Source organism: Melanaphis sacchari, unplaced genomic scaffold (assembly GCF_002803265.2).
Source record: "Melanaphis sacchari strain LSU unplaced genomic scaffold, SCAv2.0 Contig25_pilon_pilon, whole genome shotgun sequence".
Taxonomy (NCBI): Eukaryota; Metazoa; Arthropoda; class Insecta; order Hemiptera; family Aphididae; genus Melanaphis; species Melanaphis sacchari.
In genome coordinates, this window is record NW_020271133.1 from 1,877,648 (window position 1) to 1,896,917 (window position 19,270).

General features: G+C 37.2%; 1 protein-coding gene across 2 annotated transcripts in view; it reads right to left on the reverse strand.

Moving 5' to 3' along the window:
* LOC112595173 (neural cell adhesion molecule 1-like) overlaps positions 1 to 19,264 on the reverse strand; it is a 34,001-nt gene extending 14,737 nt beyond the window's left edge. Inside the window, exons 1-2 of one of the 2 annotated variants that reach the window (XM_025340287.1) lie at positions 19,035 to 19,264; positions 18,478 to 18,644 (exon numbers count right to left, since the gene is read on the reverse strand). In XM_025340287.1, the coding sequence (XP_025196072.1) occupies positions 18,478 to 18,616 (139 nt within the window). In that variant the 5' untranslated portion in view covers positions 18,617 to 18,644; positions 19,035 to 19,264. Of the gene's footprint in view, positions 1 to 18,477; positions 18,645 to 19,018 lie in introns of both variants that reach the window. The other variant, XM_025340288.1, reaches the window with a different exon arrangement.
* Positions 19,265 to 19,270: the final 6 nt, after the last annotated feature.

Genomic DNA, 19,270 nt, shown 5'->3' on the forward strand with positions numbered 1-19,270 from the left:
TGCTGCGATATAATCTCCTGGTTTTATCGGCGACACGTCAGCGGCGGTGATAACAATATAATATTATAATAATACGGTATAAATAATTTAACGGTTCGTTATTAATTATTAATCATGTCACACGACCCGTGTTTTTACCCAGGTCTAAATTAATAACGTGCTTAGGTAATTGTATTACATAAAATACACTGCCACGTCGACAAACGCCCGTCCGTACGGGGCACGCACAAGGATTGTTTTTTCAACGCACTGATAACCTATTGGAGTAATCGAGTAGGTAACAACATATTATAATATTATGTCACGTAGTTATGACTTATGAGTACCCGCAGAGCTACCGTGTTTATTGGCATTTTTATAGCGATCGTTTAATCGTCCCGAAAAAAATCAATGACTTACGTGTTCGCTGTTGGTAATTTATTTGCGAGAAATGATTTCCTTAACTGATATACTCGTAATAGTAACTTTCTGTAAAACGGTTAACACCATAGGATTGCAGTACGATTATAGTGATTATACCCTGTTGGAAACACGATTGCAAAAAACGAAGCGATCGTGTGCTAAGTAAGCTTCACACCAACGTGTTTCAATTTTTGATTATGAACGGTTTTCGAAATAACACGGTAAAATCAAACGTGTTTTGTTTTCAATTGGATCTGCAAACCCGAAATGATTTACATCAAACCCAAAAAACGAAACACTATGACAACATGTTACATTTTTTAACTTGACCACCAAATGTAACTAATGTAGGTTTTCCATTAGCATTACATTAAGAAAGCAAAATGACAATATTTACGATACAAAATGTAGTTTTTAATAGGTAGGGGATTTTATACTATACGCTGATAAAAAAAAAAAAAAACCGTTATTTCATGGTTAATAATTTCATGAAAATGTTTAAAAAATTAAAAATCTTCTAAAACAAATTTTTGACTGTTAAAAAAATTGATTCTATTGAAGTTTACCACGGATAATTTACTACTTTAGTAACATGTTAAATTCAAACGCTAGAATGAATAATGATACAGACTACGGAAATATTTCTTTTTCTGATGCATTTTAGTGGCTTTACACAGGGAATAGTTATTATACACTATATATTAATATAAAAATCAAACGCCATATTACATTGGTCGTATTTTTATAAGAGGAGGGAGATACACGTGTGTATGTATAACTATAAGATTTTGTCTAGTTGTGGTGGGTTGAATGTCTAGAAAAAAATATCTAAAAATAATATCAACTCAAAACATTCCAAGGAATGTCTATAATGTATTTTTCAAATTGTTTTATTCCATAAGTTACATGTTTTAACATAATAATTCATAATTCTATCACATTATTCTGGTGACCATGAATGCATATTATAATGACATGACTCTCATAGTATTATACAACGCATATTGTGTAGCAATATTTATAATGTTAGTTCATTTTTTTATAGAAGGAAGAAAACAGATGAAACGTCAAATTTTTAAAATACCAGACAGGATATAAAATTGGTTGAGGCACTTGTGTTTTATTTTTTTCCTACCGAAACTGGATAGTAATAATTAATAAAATATTTAATGTAATTAAAAATTTTGAGTCAATAAAATTGATAGTCATCACATTTGAAAATGATGACATTGGCTTAATATACCCAATTTATAGTGTTTACGAAGCGTTTTTAAAAATTAAATAATCAAAAAATGATTTTACAAGCACTCGAGTTTATTGAACAAGGATATCATAACATACACCATCAGTATAAATAGTAATTAATATAATTCAAGTAACCGGAAATTAAAATCAAAGATTATGAATTCTATTAAAAGAGTATCTAAAAAATATAAAAATAACACCGTAAATAAAGAGATCCGTGTAATTTAACCCTTTTAAAATAATATTTTAAACAACGATTACTATATTCCTAGAGATTTTGATATACGTCTAGCATAGCATGTGGTTTTAAGCCTGTTATCTGGTTTATCTTAAGATGTAAAACATTTCAATTAAATGAAAAACAGAATTTGTACACCTATAAATCTATAATTTTTAACTACAACAAATTAAAACAAGCTAATGGTAATTTGTGAGATTTTAGTTTCTAAATTGCAACAAAATTATTAAAATCAATTTTATTTGTTATTAATTATTGTAACACAATTAGTTTTTCCATGCATAGAGAAACTACTAAAAAATAATAAACAAAAAAAACCTACATACTAAAATTTAAATTTTAAATGATATTTTTGAAAATTCTTTCAGTCTTTTAAGTAGAAAAAACAACGAATAAATCTGATAAAGAAAAGAAACATTATTATAAAACTGTTTAAATAATATTGAAAGTTATAGATTTTTATGATATTAATCAATCAGTTATTAGCCGCTATAAAATAATTTTAATACTGCCAATTTTTTCGTTATAAACTATTACATAGACTAAAGTAATTTGTTAAAAGGTATTATAATGTATTCTATAAGCCAGAAGCAAATCGTTTAGATATGAAATTCGGCTGCGTTATCGGTCAACGAGCGCTTATCGTATGGCAGATGTATCTAATATATTATACATTTTGCCTTTGAAGTAAAAAGTTAGATATAAAAACCCATCTTAAGTACAATGACCCACCTGAAGCTATTTTAAACAGCATTCAGAATTTCGGTTTCTAACGTAAATGTATAGATAAAATACATAATGGCTACGTATATTATAATATATTACTATAAAATATTTTATGACCTTAAAAATAAATAATAAATGAAAACATTTAATGTAATATCATAATTTAGATGATTTTGACTGTTTTGAATAAAACATATTTATCATCGATTTAAAAAATAATAAAAAATATTTTTATTATAAAATTAACAACAAAATTTTGAAATATAGGAAATTTAATCTAGACGTTAAAATATATAAATTTGTATATGTATTTTAAAGATATTCTTTTCTCCAATAATTATCAGAAAAAACTATTAACAGCCGTAAAATATTTGAAAGAAGTATTACCACTTCAAATTTACTTATCAAAAATGGGATGACCGATATCAAAAGTTTATATCCCAAGTTCCAATACATTCGCTCAATGTTCTACTCTTCTCATATGCATTCAGGTACGTACACAAAAAAAAAAATCAGGAAAGGGAATTCATAAAAATATTATAATAATCAATACTACATATATAATTATTATTTATATATATATATTATTACTTGTACATGAAATTTCTTTAAACAATTAAAAAATAGTCCAAAAATCAATTATAAGAGGAAGGTTAGATATTATTTTATACAGAACTTAATATATTTAAGTATAAAATCCTACTTTCGTAGTAATCTGGCAAATCTATTTATAACCTCGTCGATGTTTATATCTTAGTTTCGGTATATTATGTTAAAAAGAGTCTATCCAGTAAGTCTAACTTGTTTCATATTATTCGAACCTCCATAAAGTTCAGAATGATCGTTCAGTCGTGGCAATGGTAATAGGTAATGTGGCTAAAATTTGTAAAAAATTTCATATGTTTTGGAAAAAATCATTAGAAATTTCAGACAATGTTGTCTCGAAGGTCTTTTTCAAGTATATTTTTCCATTTAGTTACTCATATTTCACTTCTGCGTTAAGTCTCGGTATAAAATATAAAATAGATAAAATATCTTTAAAAAAGAGCGCTGCTTTTTGCAAATCTTTTAAATAGGTCCTATTTTTTAAAAACTTTGGAATAAGTTATTGTAATTTGGACATTGAGAGATGACGATAAGTAAATTTATCTTTTAGTTGACAAATAATATGGTCCAGAAAAGGCAAAAATATGCATCTTTTACAATATTGTTTTAGAGAATTGAGAGGAATATTATCAGTGATAATATATCACGCATAGTTTAACGATGTATAATTCTTGACACTTCAGAAATTCCTTCAATCATTGAACACGATGCACACAATCAAATATTGAACAAAGACTAAACAAATATTTTTAACTTATTGTTCGTTATAGGTGGTTAGTAATAACTAATAACAGTATATTATTATCTTTATTACCTATAGTAGATAAAATAACTTTAGGTCGTAATTTATTATAATCACATCCATATTTATCGATGACACTAATCTAAATACACTGTCACCAACCCGTTGTTGTAGTTATCGTCGATTGATATAAACAAATTAAACAACAATTAATTTTTGAGTGAGGGAGGTTGAATATTATAGATATACAAAATTTACAACACCAAGTCGAATTACTTTTGAAACAAATAAACAACATTCAATTGTGAACGAACGCCGAAAAATTTAAATAAATACTATACATTATTGGAACAATGGACGTAACTGTGTGTAAACAATAATTGAATGGTACGTCAACGATAAGACGTGAGGAGTACGGCCGTCCACGAATCGTCCCTATCCCAAAACGACTTGTCTAAAAACCATCAACCATTAAGACCAATCGGTATAATTGCTGTCATTAAAAAACACTAGGTACTAAAATTGAAATTAATATTACAAGTTTAAAATCATTTCACTCATTTAAAACTCGTTTTTTTAACAGATCCGTAACATACTATAGTAATAGTTCTATGTAGGTACTGTAGAAGTCGCCTGCCAGAGATCACACACACTGCAGTATGATGACGTTACGTTATAACTACTGAAAAAAAAATATCGAGTTAAAAGTGGCGGGGTTATGATATTATTTTTTACGCCAGGCCGCGGTTACTGACCATTTTGTAGTATTCTTATTTTTCTAATAGTTTAACGTGCCGGCGGGCACACCGCAATGAATGAGAGACTATAGAACCGCGTGAACGCAGTGCGTGCGGGCACGCATATCTTAATAAAACGTGCTTTTAGTTATTGTAAAATCACATCGTACATACCTACATACGAGTATATATGTATATATATATATATATAATACTCCGCGTTATTATAATTATTATTCATTATTCTTTCTGCCGTTGTTTCGTGTTTGGAAATAAAAAAAACGAGTGTTTTATTATTTTTGTACGTCACCGCTGAAGCATATAGCCCCTCTTCGATATAGGCACTAATACCGAAACCGAATACGATATTATACGTATTATTATTATATTAAGTATACAATATAGTATCGAATTTAACGCAGCGGCCTACGACGGTACTTGATAAGCGGTACTATATTATAATATTATACACACAGACATATAGATATGTATACACGTTACGTATGAACAATATTTATTGTACGTCTCTTTGAAGAGCGAAGAGCATAAGTGTTTTGTGCGTTACACAATTACGAAATATACCTCGGCAACCGCTGCCGACGACCGCGGTTGTCGGATGATCGATTCGGTAAAATGGAAAGGAAAAAACTGATAATAAAACTCGTATAAACAGTAAACACGAGAGCGTATCGTACGTGTGTTGTAGAGTATATGATGTTACGGCATATTGTAATATAATATTGTTATAGTTTATGTTTTTATCTAATAAACGAACTCCATTAATTAAATATCTGTATAATGTTACCGTTTTCACGGTGATAATATTATTATTATAAATAACAATAAGCAATTGGTGCCTAATAACAGAACAACAATGTGAAATTATAGAGCGGAAACCATAAGGATATATTTTTTTGAAATTCAGCAAGTTTAATACAATTAAAATTTTTTTTTAGAAATGTCGTATCTATGAGTCATTGTGATGACCTTTACACATTAACGATGGCCATCAAAACACTGCACGTCGTTTTTCTTTGAGAATAAACAACTACCTTTGATTTATAAAAAAAAAAAAAAGGCCTTGGATGTTACATCAAAATTGATTTATAATTTGTACGCCTTTAAAAATAATACGAGAGAACACGGCACCGCCTTGACTTGCGTTTATGTGTTATCCATCAATATAATATATTATATACATACTAATTAATTTCGAGCCCAAATCGCATTAAATTTTTATTTCGATATCCGAAAAATCAATAAAAATAATAATTTTAGATTTATTACAATGGTTTTATGGTAACTTTACTAATTATTAACAGTTATAAAGTATAATATATACAAACCGATATTGAATAATGTTATAAATATTTATAAAGTGTTCCTCGGTGGATCGTACACACTACACAGTATAAATTCAACGTGCCGTGCACGATAAAAATTTAATAACTAGGTGCAATACAAAACGCGATAACACCAATGTAGAGTGCCAATATTCCTTAAAATTTTCTTTTTACGATTTAAATAACAAACACGACATGTACACAACATGTTAATATCATGTACACAACATGCAGTTACATAAAATATGGTTAATACAAGTTATTATAAAATATGTTTTCTCATGTAAAGTATGTATAATAATAAATAATATTATTATATTTATATTTTCCTTATATGTGTGCAAAAATGTAAATACATACGCCTATCTTAAAAAAAGCAACAACAACTCGTACATCGTGGAAGTGTGCAGATCGAGATGTCAGTAAAGTAAACGAATAAAATATATAACAGAGGTGGACGAGTTATGAAACAAGCCGATGTCTGGTATGATGGTAGTTTATACCGGATCTCTATATTTTCATATGTTCAGTTTATTACGAAAAAAAAAAACCATATAATTCATTAGTATATCATGAATCAAGCTGGTTGCTGCTGGTATAAAAAAAAAAAAAAAAAAACTTGGCAACCAGTGAGTATTGATGAAATAAGATTACATTATTTTTAATAGTTATAAACAGATGACACGAAAAAAATCAATACAATTGATACGATACACATCACTACATTAGCTTTTATATAACACTGCGCCCACTGCGAAATACGTATTTATATTATTGTCTGTAGACTGTAATAATGTATAGACGTGCTTTAGAAGCTCTTGAGATATTTATTTCGGAAAATACATATCTTACAATTATAATTTTGCATAATTCAACAATCAGTATCTATATGACTTAAAGAGTATAATTATTCAATGCATTCAGTTAAATCAAAATAACGAAAATATACATATATCTACTATTAATTAAAAAGTTGTTTTTATTTAAAAATTCCATAATTTTTTTAGATCTACGAATATCAATTATAAGACTCATAAATTATTTATTTAGTAAAAACTTTTATTTTTATTTATATTTAATGTAAATTATATTAATGAACCTATAGTAGTAGTTTTAGAATTCATTATTTTTTTTTTTTTTTTATTATAATTATTTATCTATACGATAAAGTGTATTTCAGTATAGTGAATATATTATGATTATTACAAAAACAGTAATTAAGTATTAAGTGACAAAAAAAAAAAAAAAATCATTTAAAATAAAAATATTTCTATCTGCGGGTACAGCTAAATTTTAGTTTGATTGGTTGTTCAATAAAGGACTAATGAAAGACAAATAAAAGACTAATTCTACAAAAGACTAAAATTCTTGGATGATTGCATATTATTAAAATGGCATAAGACTAAAATAATTTGCCTCACATCACATGTTAAGTAATCACGTCTCTTCATACTTCAAAGATTTTGATTATACGTTTGAGATTAAAATATACCATCATAACTAATATGATTAAAATTAAGGAGAACAATTTTATCAGTATTTTGATAAGGATTTTTTCATTAAAATTATTTACCAAAATAGTTTTGATAAATAATTATTATTTATAAGAATTTTAATTATTTACGCCTTTTATTATTATTATTATTATTAATAATAATAATAATAACTTTCTAAAAAAATCAATATCCTGTATCAAAACATGATCAAAATTGTATCAATAACTTTTACTATATAGTATTGATACTATAATTTCAACCGTGTAATAATAATCTTGGGCGTACAAAAGCAGTTTTCACTATATACTCCAGGAAGCAGATACAACCGATTTCAATAGTTACACACTATATTGACATGTATGAAAAAATAAAGTAATAAATATATATTTCGTTACTTATAACAATAACTTATAAGTAACGGAGAAGGACTTTAAAAACAAAAAAAGATTTGTTTATCAAAGCACGAAGGCGAATAACGAAAGTGATTAACAAATTTATTTTTTCGTACCAATCGGTGACCAGAAGTACCATCAAAAATGTTTTAAAAAATAAATTTTCATCTTTTTTGCTAGAAAAAATTATCGCTTTGAAAAAAAATAAATATTTACAACGGCGATGTTGGTCGAACTAGTTGAATTCCGGGAAAAGGCAAGTTCAAGCGGCAGCCTCAGCGTTCTGCGAAACCTATAAATCGCGGCCAATTAGTCCTTCCGCAGTACGAATTGCATCCGTGATTTTATACATGATAATAATTGACGTTCATTATTACTTATTAATATATTTTATCGTTGTTGTTGTTATTATTATCAACGTCTATAGAGAATATTAATTAGTGTATTATGATACGACGCTTCAATAATAATGATTAATGTATTGCACGTCTACTCGTATTGATTGATCAAATAATTTATACGTCTACACGACGCATATTTGCAAAAGATTTTACCAAGATATATTTCAGTTGCGTAATATCTTGTAAAAAAAAAAAACAACTTTGAAATATCTGTACACGGTCTATATGTACTATAACCTATATAATATTTAATTTTTATATTATTATGTTTTTAGATAAATAATATAGTTAAAAGTTTAAAACGTATCTTTGATACTTGGTCTATTAATTAATCCGGTTAAAATTTTTTACACATTATCGTAACAACAAGTCTACGCCGAAGGAAATATTTTAGCTGATAAAATAAAATCGAATTAATAGAACTTTATCTAAGATGTATCGCGGTTTTTTGGTTCGATACATGAATTTTAAATATTTAAAATATATATTTCGACTTGATACAACAACACACAGAGACAAACCAAGGAAGGCCAAAATAGATTATTTATGATAATAATTAAAATCTTAAAATACCTTGAGGCTATGCCCAGTTGATCTCTGCGTATTATAAGTTAATCCAACATTTTAAAACTAAAATTTAAAAAATTATCGTTACATCATTCAAATGTTTTCAATTTGATAAGAGGTCAATTATTATGAAAAATATTTGATCTAACCTGCATCACATGCGTGCCACATAGTTATAGTACTATATACGAAAAGTAAATCTGATTTATTTCAAATGTTATTTTACAAGCAGAGATAAAAAAAATTAACGAAAAATATGTCGTCTTAAAATATAAATATTACATCGATAAAAATATTGTTTTGCGCTATTGCCAAGAGTATAGAAAAAACAGCTTACAACGATAAGAATTTAAATGTCTAATTGGTATATTATATTAGAAACTTTAAACATGCGAATACTAAAGGGCGCCTATATTTTATTCGTCAATATATTTTGGACTTTCGGAGCATATACTATCGAATGATATTATAAAAATACATCATCAAAATGATCGACGACGCGAAAAAAACTAATACCTGCAGTGGGCCGTGATAGGTATATAACGGTGCGCGATAAAAACCGAAAAAAGTTAAATTCTTGAATTCGTAAGTCGGAAAAACGGCTTCGCCGTTAAAAAAAAAAAAAACTGTTTAGTAAAAAATATAATAATATAATATAATGAATGTGTTACGAAAATTCTAACTGCACCTTTATATCATATTATAATAATCACGCATAATATTCAATATCTGCCTTGCGCGATTAAAACAAATGAAACGCGTATACGCGTAGAGCGCGACCTACCTACCTGTAATATCAAATTATATAGATCACAAGATCAGAACGTTCTCGGAAACAATGTCATCGCGGACGTGGTGGGTTGGTTCGAGTCGATTACAATACTATACAATATAATATTATAATAAAATAAACAACGTAAAACGCCCGTGAACACACGCGCGGATATCATAATACATACAGGACTATATTATAATATTATTGTACAACAACAATAATTGTCGTATAACGACAATGGGATTATTACTGCAGTTGTGATGCATTGTCCGCGAGACGCATTTCGTCGCGTCATCCCGGTTTCGAGTGTCCGCCACCGCCGCCGCGCGCGACACGGCGGGAACGGGCGTCACCGGATTAGACTGGGCTCGTGCTATACACAGGCGCCGCCGCATTTTTTTTTTTTTTTTTGTATTCGGGAGCACCGCAGCGTCGACACGATAATAGTATATACGCACGACAACGACAATGCGATCACGCCCTGTGGCCACGTCACTTTTTATGACACCTATCAGTAGCGGGTCCAGAAATTTTCCATGGGAGGGAGGAGGCATATAGACGGCGAAATAAAAAGGATTACACGGCAAGAATATAGTAGACCTGATTACCGAATAGAAGTATAATTTTGTCACACACTCTATTACTTATACCTACAACATTTTCGCTATTACATTAATAAAACCAAACTTAGGCTAATGGGGGAGGGGACGAGGCTCCTCAGGTCCTCCTTAAATCCGTCACTGACACCTATACGCATACGGTGTGCACATCGCGGGGCGGAGCGACGATCGGAAAAGCTCGGCTATTAGGGGGCCTTGCACACATTTTTGTGTCATTGAACGCCGCGGCGGTTTCGTCCGTGTGGTGCTGAAGGTTTTGTATACGCAGTGGCCTTGTACGCTTTTAAAATCCCAGAGCTGAAATCGAAACGAGCGGAGTTCGATCGTCTCGCGTGTCTTTGTCAGGTTCACGCCCACAGCTCTCTATATGTACATGGTAATGTACACCGCCGCACACAGTGCTTTGAAGAGGTGATTTTTGAAAACTTTCAAGTGGTGTCGGGAAATTTGCAGTGTAATTATATTTACGTTCAACTAGATCTACACGACACATTGTCTACGCCGCCCGTTTTTGAGTTATTCATAACCGGACCCAGTCTATTGTTTTGCCGCTTGCGCTTTGCGAGTAAATAACAACGTTGTATCGTACAAAATCCGAAGGTATTGAACGAAATCAAGTCGACCGAACGATGATTTTGATACGATTCGTAATTTTTCGGTTTGGTTTACGTTTGAAATCGACAATCTAATTCCTGAAGTACCACGGTGTGATGCAGTGAAAACGGACCTGGGACGAAGACGTCGGACATACGCGCGGTCAATGACAATGCAATGTACTAAAACAATATCAGACATCGGGTTTGACGTTCAATTCGGTTTTCGGATGAATATCATAGAAATAACACGAACAGGGCAATGACATCGAAAGTCTCCGGTGCGTGATAAAATACATATTGTTATAAATTATAATAAAGATGATGGTAAGCTCGTGCAAATCAGAGCGATATTCGTGCTCAGAGGATTACTGCAGTTGCGATGTTCGAGTGCCACCGCACCTATATACACGATTAGGTATGGCCGACTATATAGTGTATACTAACAGTGTTAACCGTCGAGTTATTAATCATCAACGCGTGCGAACACACAGCGCGTGCGTTAATCGCGTTTATAATTAGAGTCCGTTTTGATGGCGATGATGTTCATTGGCGAAATTTACGACCGCGGCGATGTAAAAAATGACGCAAATGAGTAATCAACGCGTGTTGTTGTATATCGATCGGCCGGACGGAAAAAATCGGAAAAATGTTTACAGGAAATAGACTGAACACAATCGAACGATAACGGCGACCGCTATTGCGCGCCGTTGTCGAGCCTATATCGGGGCGCGGTCACCGGCCACAGCAGAGCCTGCGAAATACCGGGAAACCGTAAGAGCATAGGACATAGGTGCACCGACCGGGCTCCCGACACCTAATTATTATTATTAATATTATTATTATTATTATTAATTATTATAATGATTGTCGTCGTCGTCTTCGTCGTACAGAGAATCACTTCCGGGGTACACGGCCGGGATATCGAAGAAAAAAATACCGTGAAAGCCAGACCACGCGTAAAATGAAAAAAATTCATATCTCTGTTGTAAACGATAGTGTGCGAACTGCGTGTGAGCGAATATTATAATACGATAATATTATATTAGTCGTTGTATACAGAGTGTTCGTCGACGAGACCGTTCACCGTTTTGCACGGTGCGGTAGGTTAAGTATAATGTCGTAACGTCGAATACCGGCAGGTAATGTACGCGTATTGTAGTCGGTAATGTGGCGAAATGAATAATTGTCATTTTACTCATTTACCGGGGCAGGGGTACGGGGCGTTACACACGTTATTACCGTTGATTTCGTGTCAGCAGAAGCACCGGCGGCGGCGGCGACATCAGTGTACGAAAATTTTTTAAAAAACCACGGTGGTCGTAAAAAAAACTTAGTCCCCACTCCCCATCGACGACGACGACGACTACGACGGTTTAATAATATAAAACACAACCATCTGCTGCTGGTGTTGCTATTTACGCATACCGAAACAGTATTATTATACATATATCGTATAATATTATATTATTCACACGGTGGTGAATAATAATACATTTTATTATTTGGTACGTTGTCATTCGCGCGTTTTCGTGCGTGCGTGCGTGCGTGCGTGCGTGCTTGTGTGCGTTTCAAATAATATTCAAACGACTGGCGGCGAACGCACACAATCGTGTATGGTATGTATAATATGCACACAATACGCGGCGCGACGCATGTTGGTTGTACATTTCAAACGAAACGGAAAAATTAACAAAGAAACGAAACTTGGCCCGCGACCGGCGTACGCACGTCGTCGCGGCGATCGTAATCAAACATGACATAGTATAATATAATACGATATAATGTTATATTATGTATAAATTAATATTATATTCGTCGGGACGCGTTTCGACGCGTTTAAATATGCGCGATCACGCGGCGACGGTGTCGCTTATGCGGTCGGATAAAATAATATTCTTACGCACACACGCGGTTAGGAGGTAGAGGTATATATAATACGTATAACATTGTGGTGTGTACGACACACGCCGCCGCCGCCGGTGTGCGGGTTTGTGGGTGGCGGACGACGAATAACAAGTGTATAATGTAACGATAATGGGATAATGGTAGACGCATTATCGTCGTAAGACAATAGGTTTCGAGGGTGGACGGGACGGCGACGGTGTTGTTCCGGCGGTGGCGAGGTCGCCGCGTTTGGGGACTGTCGTCGTGACCGTTCCTCCGTGCGAGAACCCCGTCGTCGTGAAGAGGAGAGGAGGATCCGCTGCAGTATGCGCCTATATTCCCGTAGTCTTCCAAGTCCGCGCGCGTGTGTCTGTGTCTGTGTGTGTGTGTGTGTGTGTGTGTGTGTGTGTGTGTGTGTGTATGCGCTTTTACGGACAGACGAGACTTGTACGCAGCGGACTGAACGACGATATAATCTGTGGTCAAGGGGTACAGATGACAATACCGTATAGTTTATGTTATACCGCACGAACTGACGATGACGATTAAAAATTATTCAAATCGCCGATAGATGAAAACCATCTCGGCTGGTTTGCCCGCCGCTCGGCGTGTGTCGCTGCGTACGGGGGACGGAAGAGCAGATTATCGTAATTAGTCAAAAGAGGCAGACGGCCGACGGACAATCGGTCGTTCGGTCCGGCCGTATTATTATAATAACGATTGTAATTTCATTATACGCATGTACAAACGTACAATAATAATAATAATAATAATAATACCTACATAATACGAGAACGACCACCCGTCACCGCCATCACCACGTGTGTGTGTGTGTGTGTGTGTGTGTAATACACGGTCGGTCGTCGGCAGGACCAAATACGACGACGACGGCGACGACGACCTTACTGTAAAAACAATGGACAGTGCCGCGGGGAACGGGGAGAGTAGGAGGAAAGCCGGAAAGCAGTCGAAACGCGGACACGGACGAAAGCAACGGGCGACAGGCGATCGGGCTCGGGCGACTTCCTCGGCGCAGTTCGACACTCCTTTCTCTGTTCTCCGTGTAATATTATTATACGACACGATATTATTTTATACACATAATAACATATATTATATCGCGTTCGTGTACCCGATGGTTTTACGCGTGTGTGTACGACGAGCAATGGGCTGTGTGTACGCTCGTTACAACAATATCACAGACAAACCCCCATGGGGTATGAAGAGTGCGGGGGTAAACCGTAGTGTAATTACGCGTATTGTCGACCCACTCGTTACCGAGGTCGACGAGCGTACAAGTCCCGAACTCCTGATTCCTAGGCGTATTTTAGGTGATTTTTCGGGGCGAGGGCGTGCAAATTTTGTATACCTCGAAACACGACGCCGGATCTAATGAAATTAATTTCATTTTTGCAGTTCGGACGTAAATATTTTGACAGGCGTGAGTAAAATACAAACACGTCGGGCTATTTATCTTTGTGCCCGGGGGCGTCCAGACGCGCGGTGTACCCACCTCCCCAACCCGAATAAAAAAACAAAACAAAACGCGCCACCGGGGCGCGTAATGCATTTCGTCTTCGTTACCGCTGCAGCTGCGTCGAGTGTGTAACGGCCGGGCCGCGCTTGCTGCTCGGAAACGTGCTGCGGCGGAATCGACATTCCGAGTGTTGTGTTTAGTTTTTTTTATTTCTAACCGTTTTCGGAGCGTACGCGTCACGCGAACGATAATAAATTCTATAATTTCAGGAAAAGCTTTTATGTGACTTGTCCCACGCGTCGTTGAACACATTACATGGATCGGGCGCGCGTAATCTTCGTTTTGCTTTCGGCGGCAGCGAACCGCAGTTCCAGTGCGGGGCAGCTGCAGCGCAGCAACGCCTCTCCTTCGGCTGCGGCACACACACACGCGTACACATGCACACACCCTTGTCAAACGCCTCTTCCGAAGCCGCCGCCGTCATCGTTACTTTTTTCCGGTGCACCACGAGCGACGGCGACGGCGGCGTTTCTCGATAACAGCTGCTGCTGTTGTAACGCGAACGACAATGTGCAACGGAGGCGACAATATTACGCGACCGACGTTGTTGGATGTACGGAGTTGCCGTCTGAATCGGCTATTTTTAATACTCAAGCCCCCTACCGCCCCCTCCCCAATCTTCCTCTTCTAACACGAGCAGGTCCACCGCCGGAGATCCATCACCGTCGTTGACGTATTACAATAATGTTACGAGTATGAATATAAAAATGGCCCCGTTCGATGTGTTCACGACGAATAACGTTTCCGCGGAGTGTATATCGAAAAGGGTGACGCGTATGGGTCCCGTGATGAATTATTATGAGAGAAAATGAAAAAAAAAAAACCGACGGTCGTGTATCATAATAATATTATATTATTAACAAGTATATGGGTACCTACGTACTGTGTTTTCTTCGGAGCAACGGGAAGGGGCACGGTAATAATATAATAATACGGTAACTCGGACGACGCCGGTGGCGGACGCTCTCGGACCGAATAGTTGTTTTGACTATAATATTTTATTGTAACATTGTAACATCTCTCGTAAGTGATTTCGTATCGAATGTTCTTGTAATAATAGTAATAATAATAATGTTATGCGAAAACGCGCCGACCGACTGCGACGTCGACGTCGACGACGGCGGTGGGCCAACGTTTTGTTAGTAGTCATTACCTACGCGCTACATTATATTATTATTATATTTTGTACACAATCGAATAATAATAATAATAATAATAATAACAGCCGACTGCGATAGGACGACGACGACGACGACGACTACTACTACTCCTCACTTTCCCACTCCGGCCGTCGTGCCCTCGTGCCCGTTTCCCTAATATGGGGAGTGCCCTCCGGCGGCCATAAAATCGGAAAAAAAAAGTAATAATAAATACAAAATAACGTGTAAGCCCGACCTAGTCGTAAAAATACGCACACCCAAAACCTAAAAAATACACGCGCGTCGTATAAAACAACGGGGACACGCATATCATTACGCGCTATATAGCTGCAGCCGATCGCGTCACATATTTTCACATCCCGTAGCAGGAGGAGCAGCAGGAGCAGCGGCACGGCACGAGAGACGACGGCGTTGTGTCACGGGTAAATACGGATCGTGCTCGCCGGTGGTGGCTGACGGTGGTGCAACGGGTACACAGAAATATTACCGCCGTCGCCGCCGCTCGTCGGCGCGCACGTTTTCACTACCGTTAACCGCGAGTTTTGTTATTAATCTTATTATTATTATTATTATTACTATTATTATCATTATTAATGCCGTTTTGCGTGCAAGTGCATGCCGTACGTGTGTGGGTGGGTGTGTGTGTGTGTGTGTGTGTGGTATTTATAGTGCCGTCCAAGTCTACACGGCATGCGGATGGATGGTGGACCGCGGTCCGAGTTGGCCGGCCGAGACGCGAACAGCAATTTCGCTGTTTTCGCGCGCATAATAATTACCGTCGACGACTGCAGATCGACTTTAATAATATGATATTATTATTATTATTATTATTATATTATTATAATATGCTGCCGCAGCCGCCAACGGCAGTAATATGGCGGTGCGCTCATAAACTAACCGCCGTCTACCGCGTTACGCGAAAAGCGATTACTCTACCACACCCCTACTTGTGCCCGTTCGGCACGACTATTTTTAACAACCGGTGCAACCGCGGATTTTCACGACCGACATACTGCTACCGGGGCGCACATCCCCCCCTCACGCCGGTCTCTAATGCTGGCGCGTACCCTGTTGGCGGGTACCCGTGTTGGTTTTTTTTTTTTTTGCTGCTGGCATAACCGTCGTTCACATTCTTCGCTATTTCATGTCATTATGATTACACTCCGATATGCCAGAAAAACGACAAGTACAAAGCGATTAAAAACTATTACATTTTATTACCGTCGTACACGCCAATCGCGTTCGAGCAGTGGAACGTCTACGGAGAAAACATTCAGCCTATACACAACAACAATAAAGCCACCACGTCTCCAAACGTTATTTAATAAATGCGGTTCGATAGTACGCTCGCGCGCGTGTGTATGTGTGCGTGTGTGTGCGTGCGTATAGTTTAGAGTTTGGACAGCGATGCCACACATTACCCGATCGACGTTATATTGTTATTAATAGACCGACGGCTGCGATGACGGCGAGAGGAGGAAATCTGCGGGCCGCTTAGGGTCGTCGACAGTGCCGTCGCCGTCGTCAGAGATTAGGGGAGACCCGACCCCCTCGTATTTATAGATCGACCCGTTTTGATGAGTTCCTCGTTTTCGCTCTATACAGACACGCATATTATATACATCCATCATACATACGAAACACATACATTATTGTACACACTAGGCTCGGAAAATCGCTATCCCAGACAGCTTCTCGGTCACATGACGAACGGGGGAACAAAACGCATTAGTCACTATGCACATATTAGAATAATAATAGTAATAATATACGCGCGCGGCCTATATGCCGTAGAGCGTATATAGTACATAAACTCTTGACATTTCAACAAACCCTGCAGCGGCGGCGGCGGCGAGCCCTCCGAGGACGACTAGTCTAATAAAAATAAAAACTAGGCGGTGACGGCGACGAAAAGGGGTGCTGTGGCGGTTAATGGTCGTGAGTACGGCCGCCGTCAAAACGGAAAAGAAAGGGCGCGGCGACGTGCGGAATGGATTGAGCGGTCGTGTGTGAACTGCAAGGGACGCCTCGAGACGCGGGTCGACGGTTATAATATTTTAATAGGTAAAAGGTACTTGATAATAATAATATGTAACACAATATTATAAGACAAGAAAAAAAAAACCGAAACGATTATGTCCTATCGGCATCCAGTGAGAACACCACCTCCTCCACCGGGCCATCACCATCTCCACCGGTACCGAGCCGTTTGTAATCGGAACGCCGTCGCTACGCTTAGGCTTGTTAAGATTGTATACACGGTCCGCGTCGTGACAATGGTTAGGTTCCGTAACGACTACCGAAAACCCCATAAATCCGGACGTGGCGTTATCTGTGTACGCGTATTCCGCCTCCGACAACAATAACACGATGATATGATTTCGGTGAGCGTACCACCGGTTATGCGTAACGGCAACTGTGCAGCAGCAACGACAGCAGGAGCAGCAGCAGGTGTGCGGCGCGGCGATAAACATTATGATATAAGAATATTGCTTGAAAACGCCTCCGACTACCGGCTGGAGCGTAATTTTAAAGACCCGATAACAATTTTCCACGTAATAATAATCACATAAATAATAACGATGGTCGATGAGTGTATGATGCGCGTAACCACAAACGCGGTGACGACGATAATCGCATTATGTAATGTAATTAGCGTTGTATTGTGTGCAGCAGTAGTTTCGGAATTCGTGAGTTTCTTGGAAAGCAGCGTAAAAAAGAACACACGCGGTTGACGGGGGGGAAAATGAAAAAAAAAAACGGTGCCGGCCGCCCCGAGGGATCTCCCGTCGCTGCCGCCCCATCATCCGTACCCACCTTACCGGGTAACCCGATATTATATTGTATTGTAATGCACGGACACGCCATAATAGGCACGTAAGAGTATAATTTTGTGTATTAGACTGCGATGATGCGTTTCGGATACACGAAGACCGCGAATCGTGTTGTTATTATTATTATTATTATAAAATAGGTATAAACTATAACCATGAATGTCGGCGGTACTTACAGACTTTGATCACATCGACCAAAACGACGGCGGCTACCAACAAGAATGCCGTCATCTTCGCGAAACCGCTCGCTCGTCTTCGCCGCCGCGGGGTGGCTACGGAAGCCACTGTTATATTCGTCGCCGCCTTGATAGTCATCTCTTTTCTTCGTCGGCAAAACGTGCTCCTGCGCAGACAAACAAAACAAACACGCCGAGCAGTTAGACACTAGTCAAGAGACCTCGTTATTAAGTAAAGGTGGTTATGGGTTAGGTATTGCGGATGCTTAACCGTAGTCGTCGTCGATCTCGGCAAAGGTTTAGCACCACTCGCCGACGACACTTTTGACGGACGGGCAGGTGTTGTGCGCGACGGCTGTTGCCGCCCATCGAACACCTTGTGGGCGAGTAAACACAATGACAACACCGACGACGGCGGCAGCGGTATTGCACGCACAGCGATGGAATGAAATTCGTTATTTTTTTTATGATTATTATTATTATTATTATTATTGTCATAACTAATCCTAAAACTACAAGTACTATTTATTATTGTTTTTACGCCTGATGTCTCGTACTTTGCCACCGAAATCACCGGCGCGAATAACCTCTGCAAGGTCGCTCTGGAGAGCTGTCGGTATCGACGCGCGACGTAGTCTTGTGACGACTCGCAAACGTAACCGCCGCTGCACTTTAACCGCACTACGTGCTTCTCCTCTGGTGAGGTCGTCCGGGTCGACTACCGCCGTGTGTGCCGTGTGCTTCGTGTGTGCGTGTGTGTATGTGCACGCGCGAGCGTTACCGGACGGTCGCC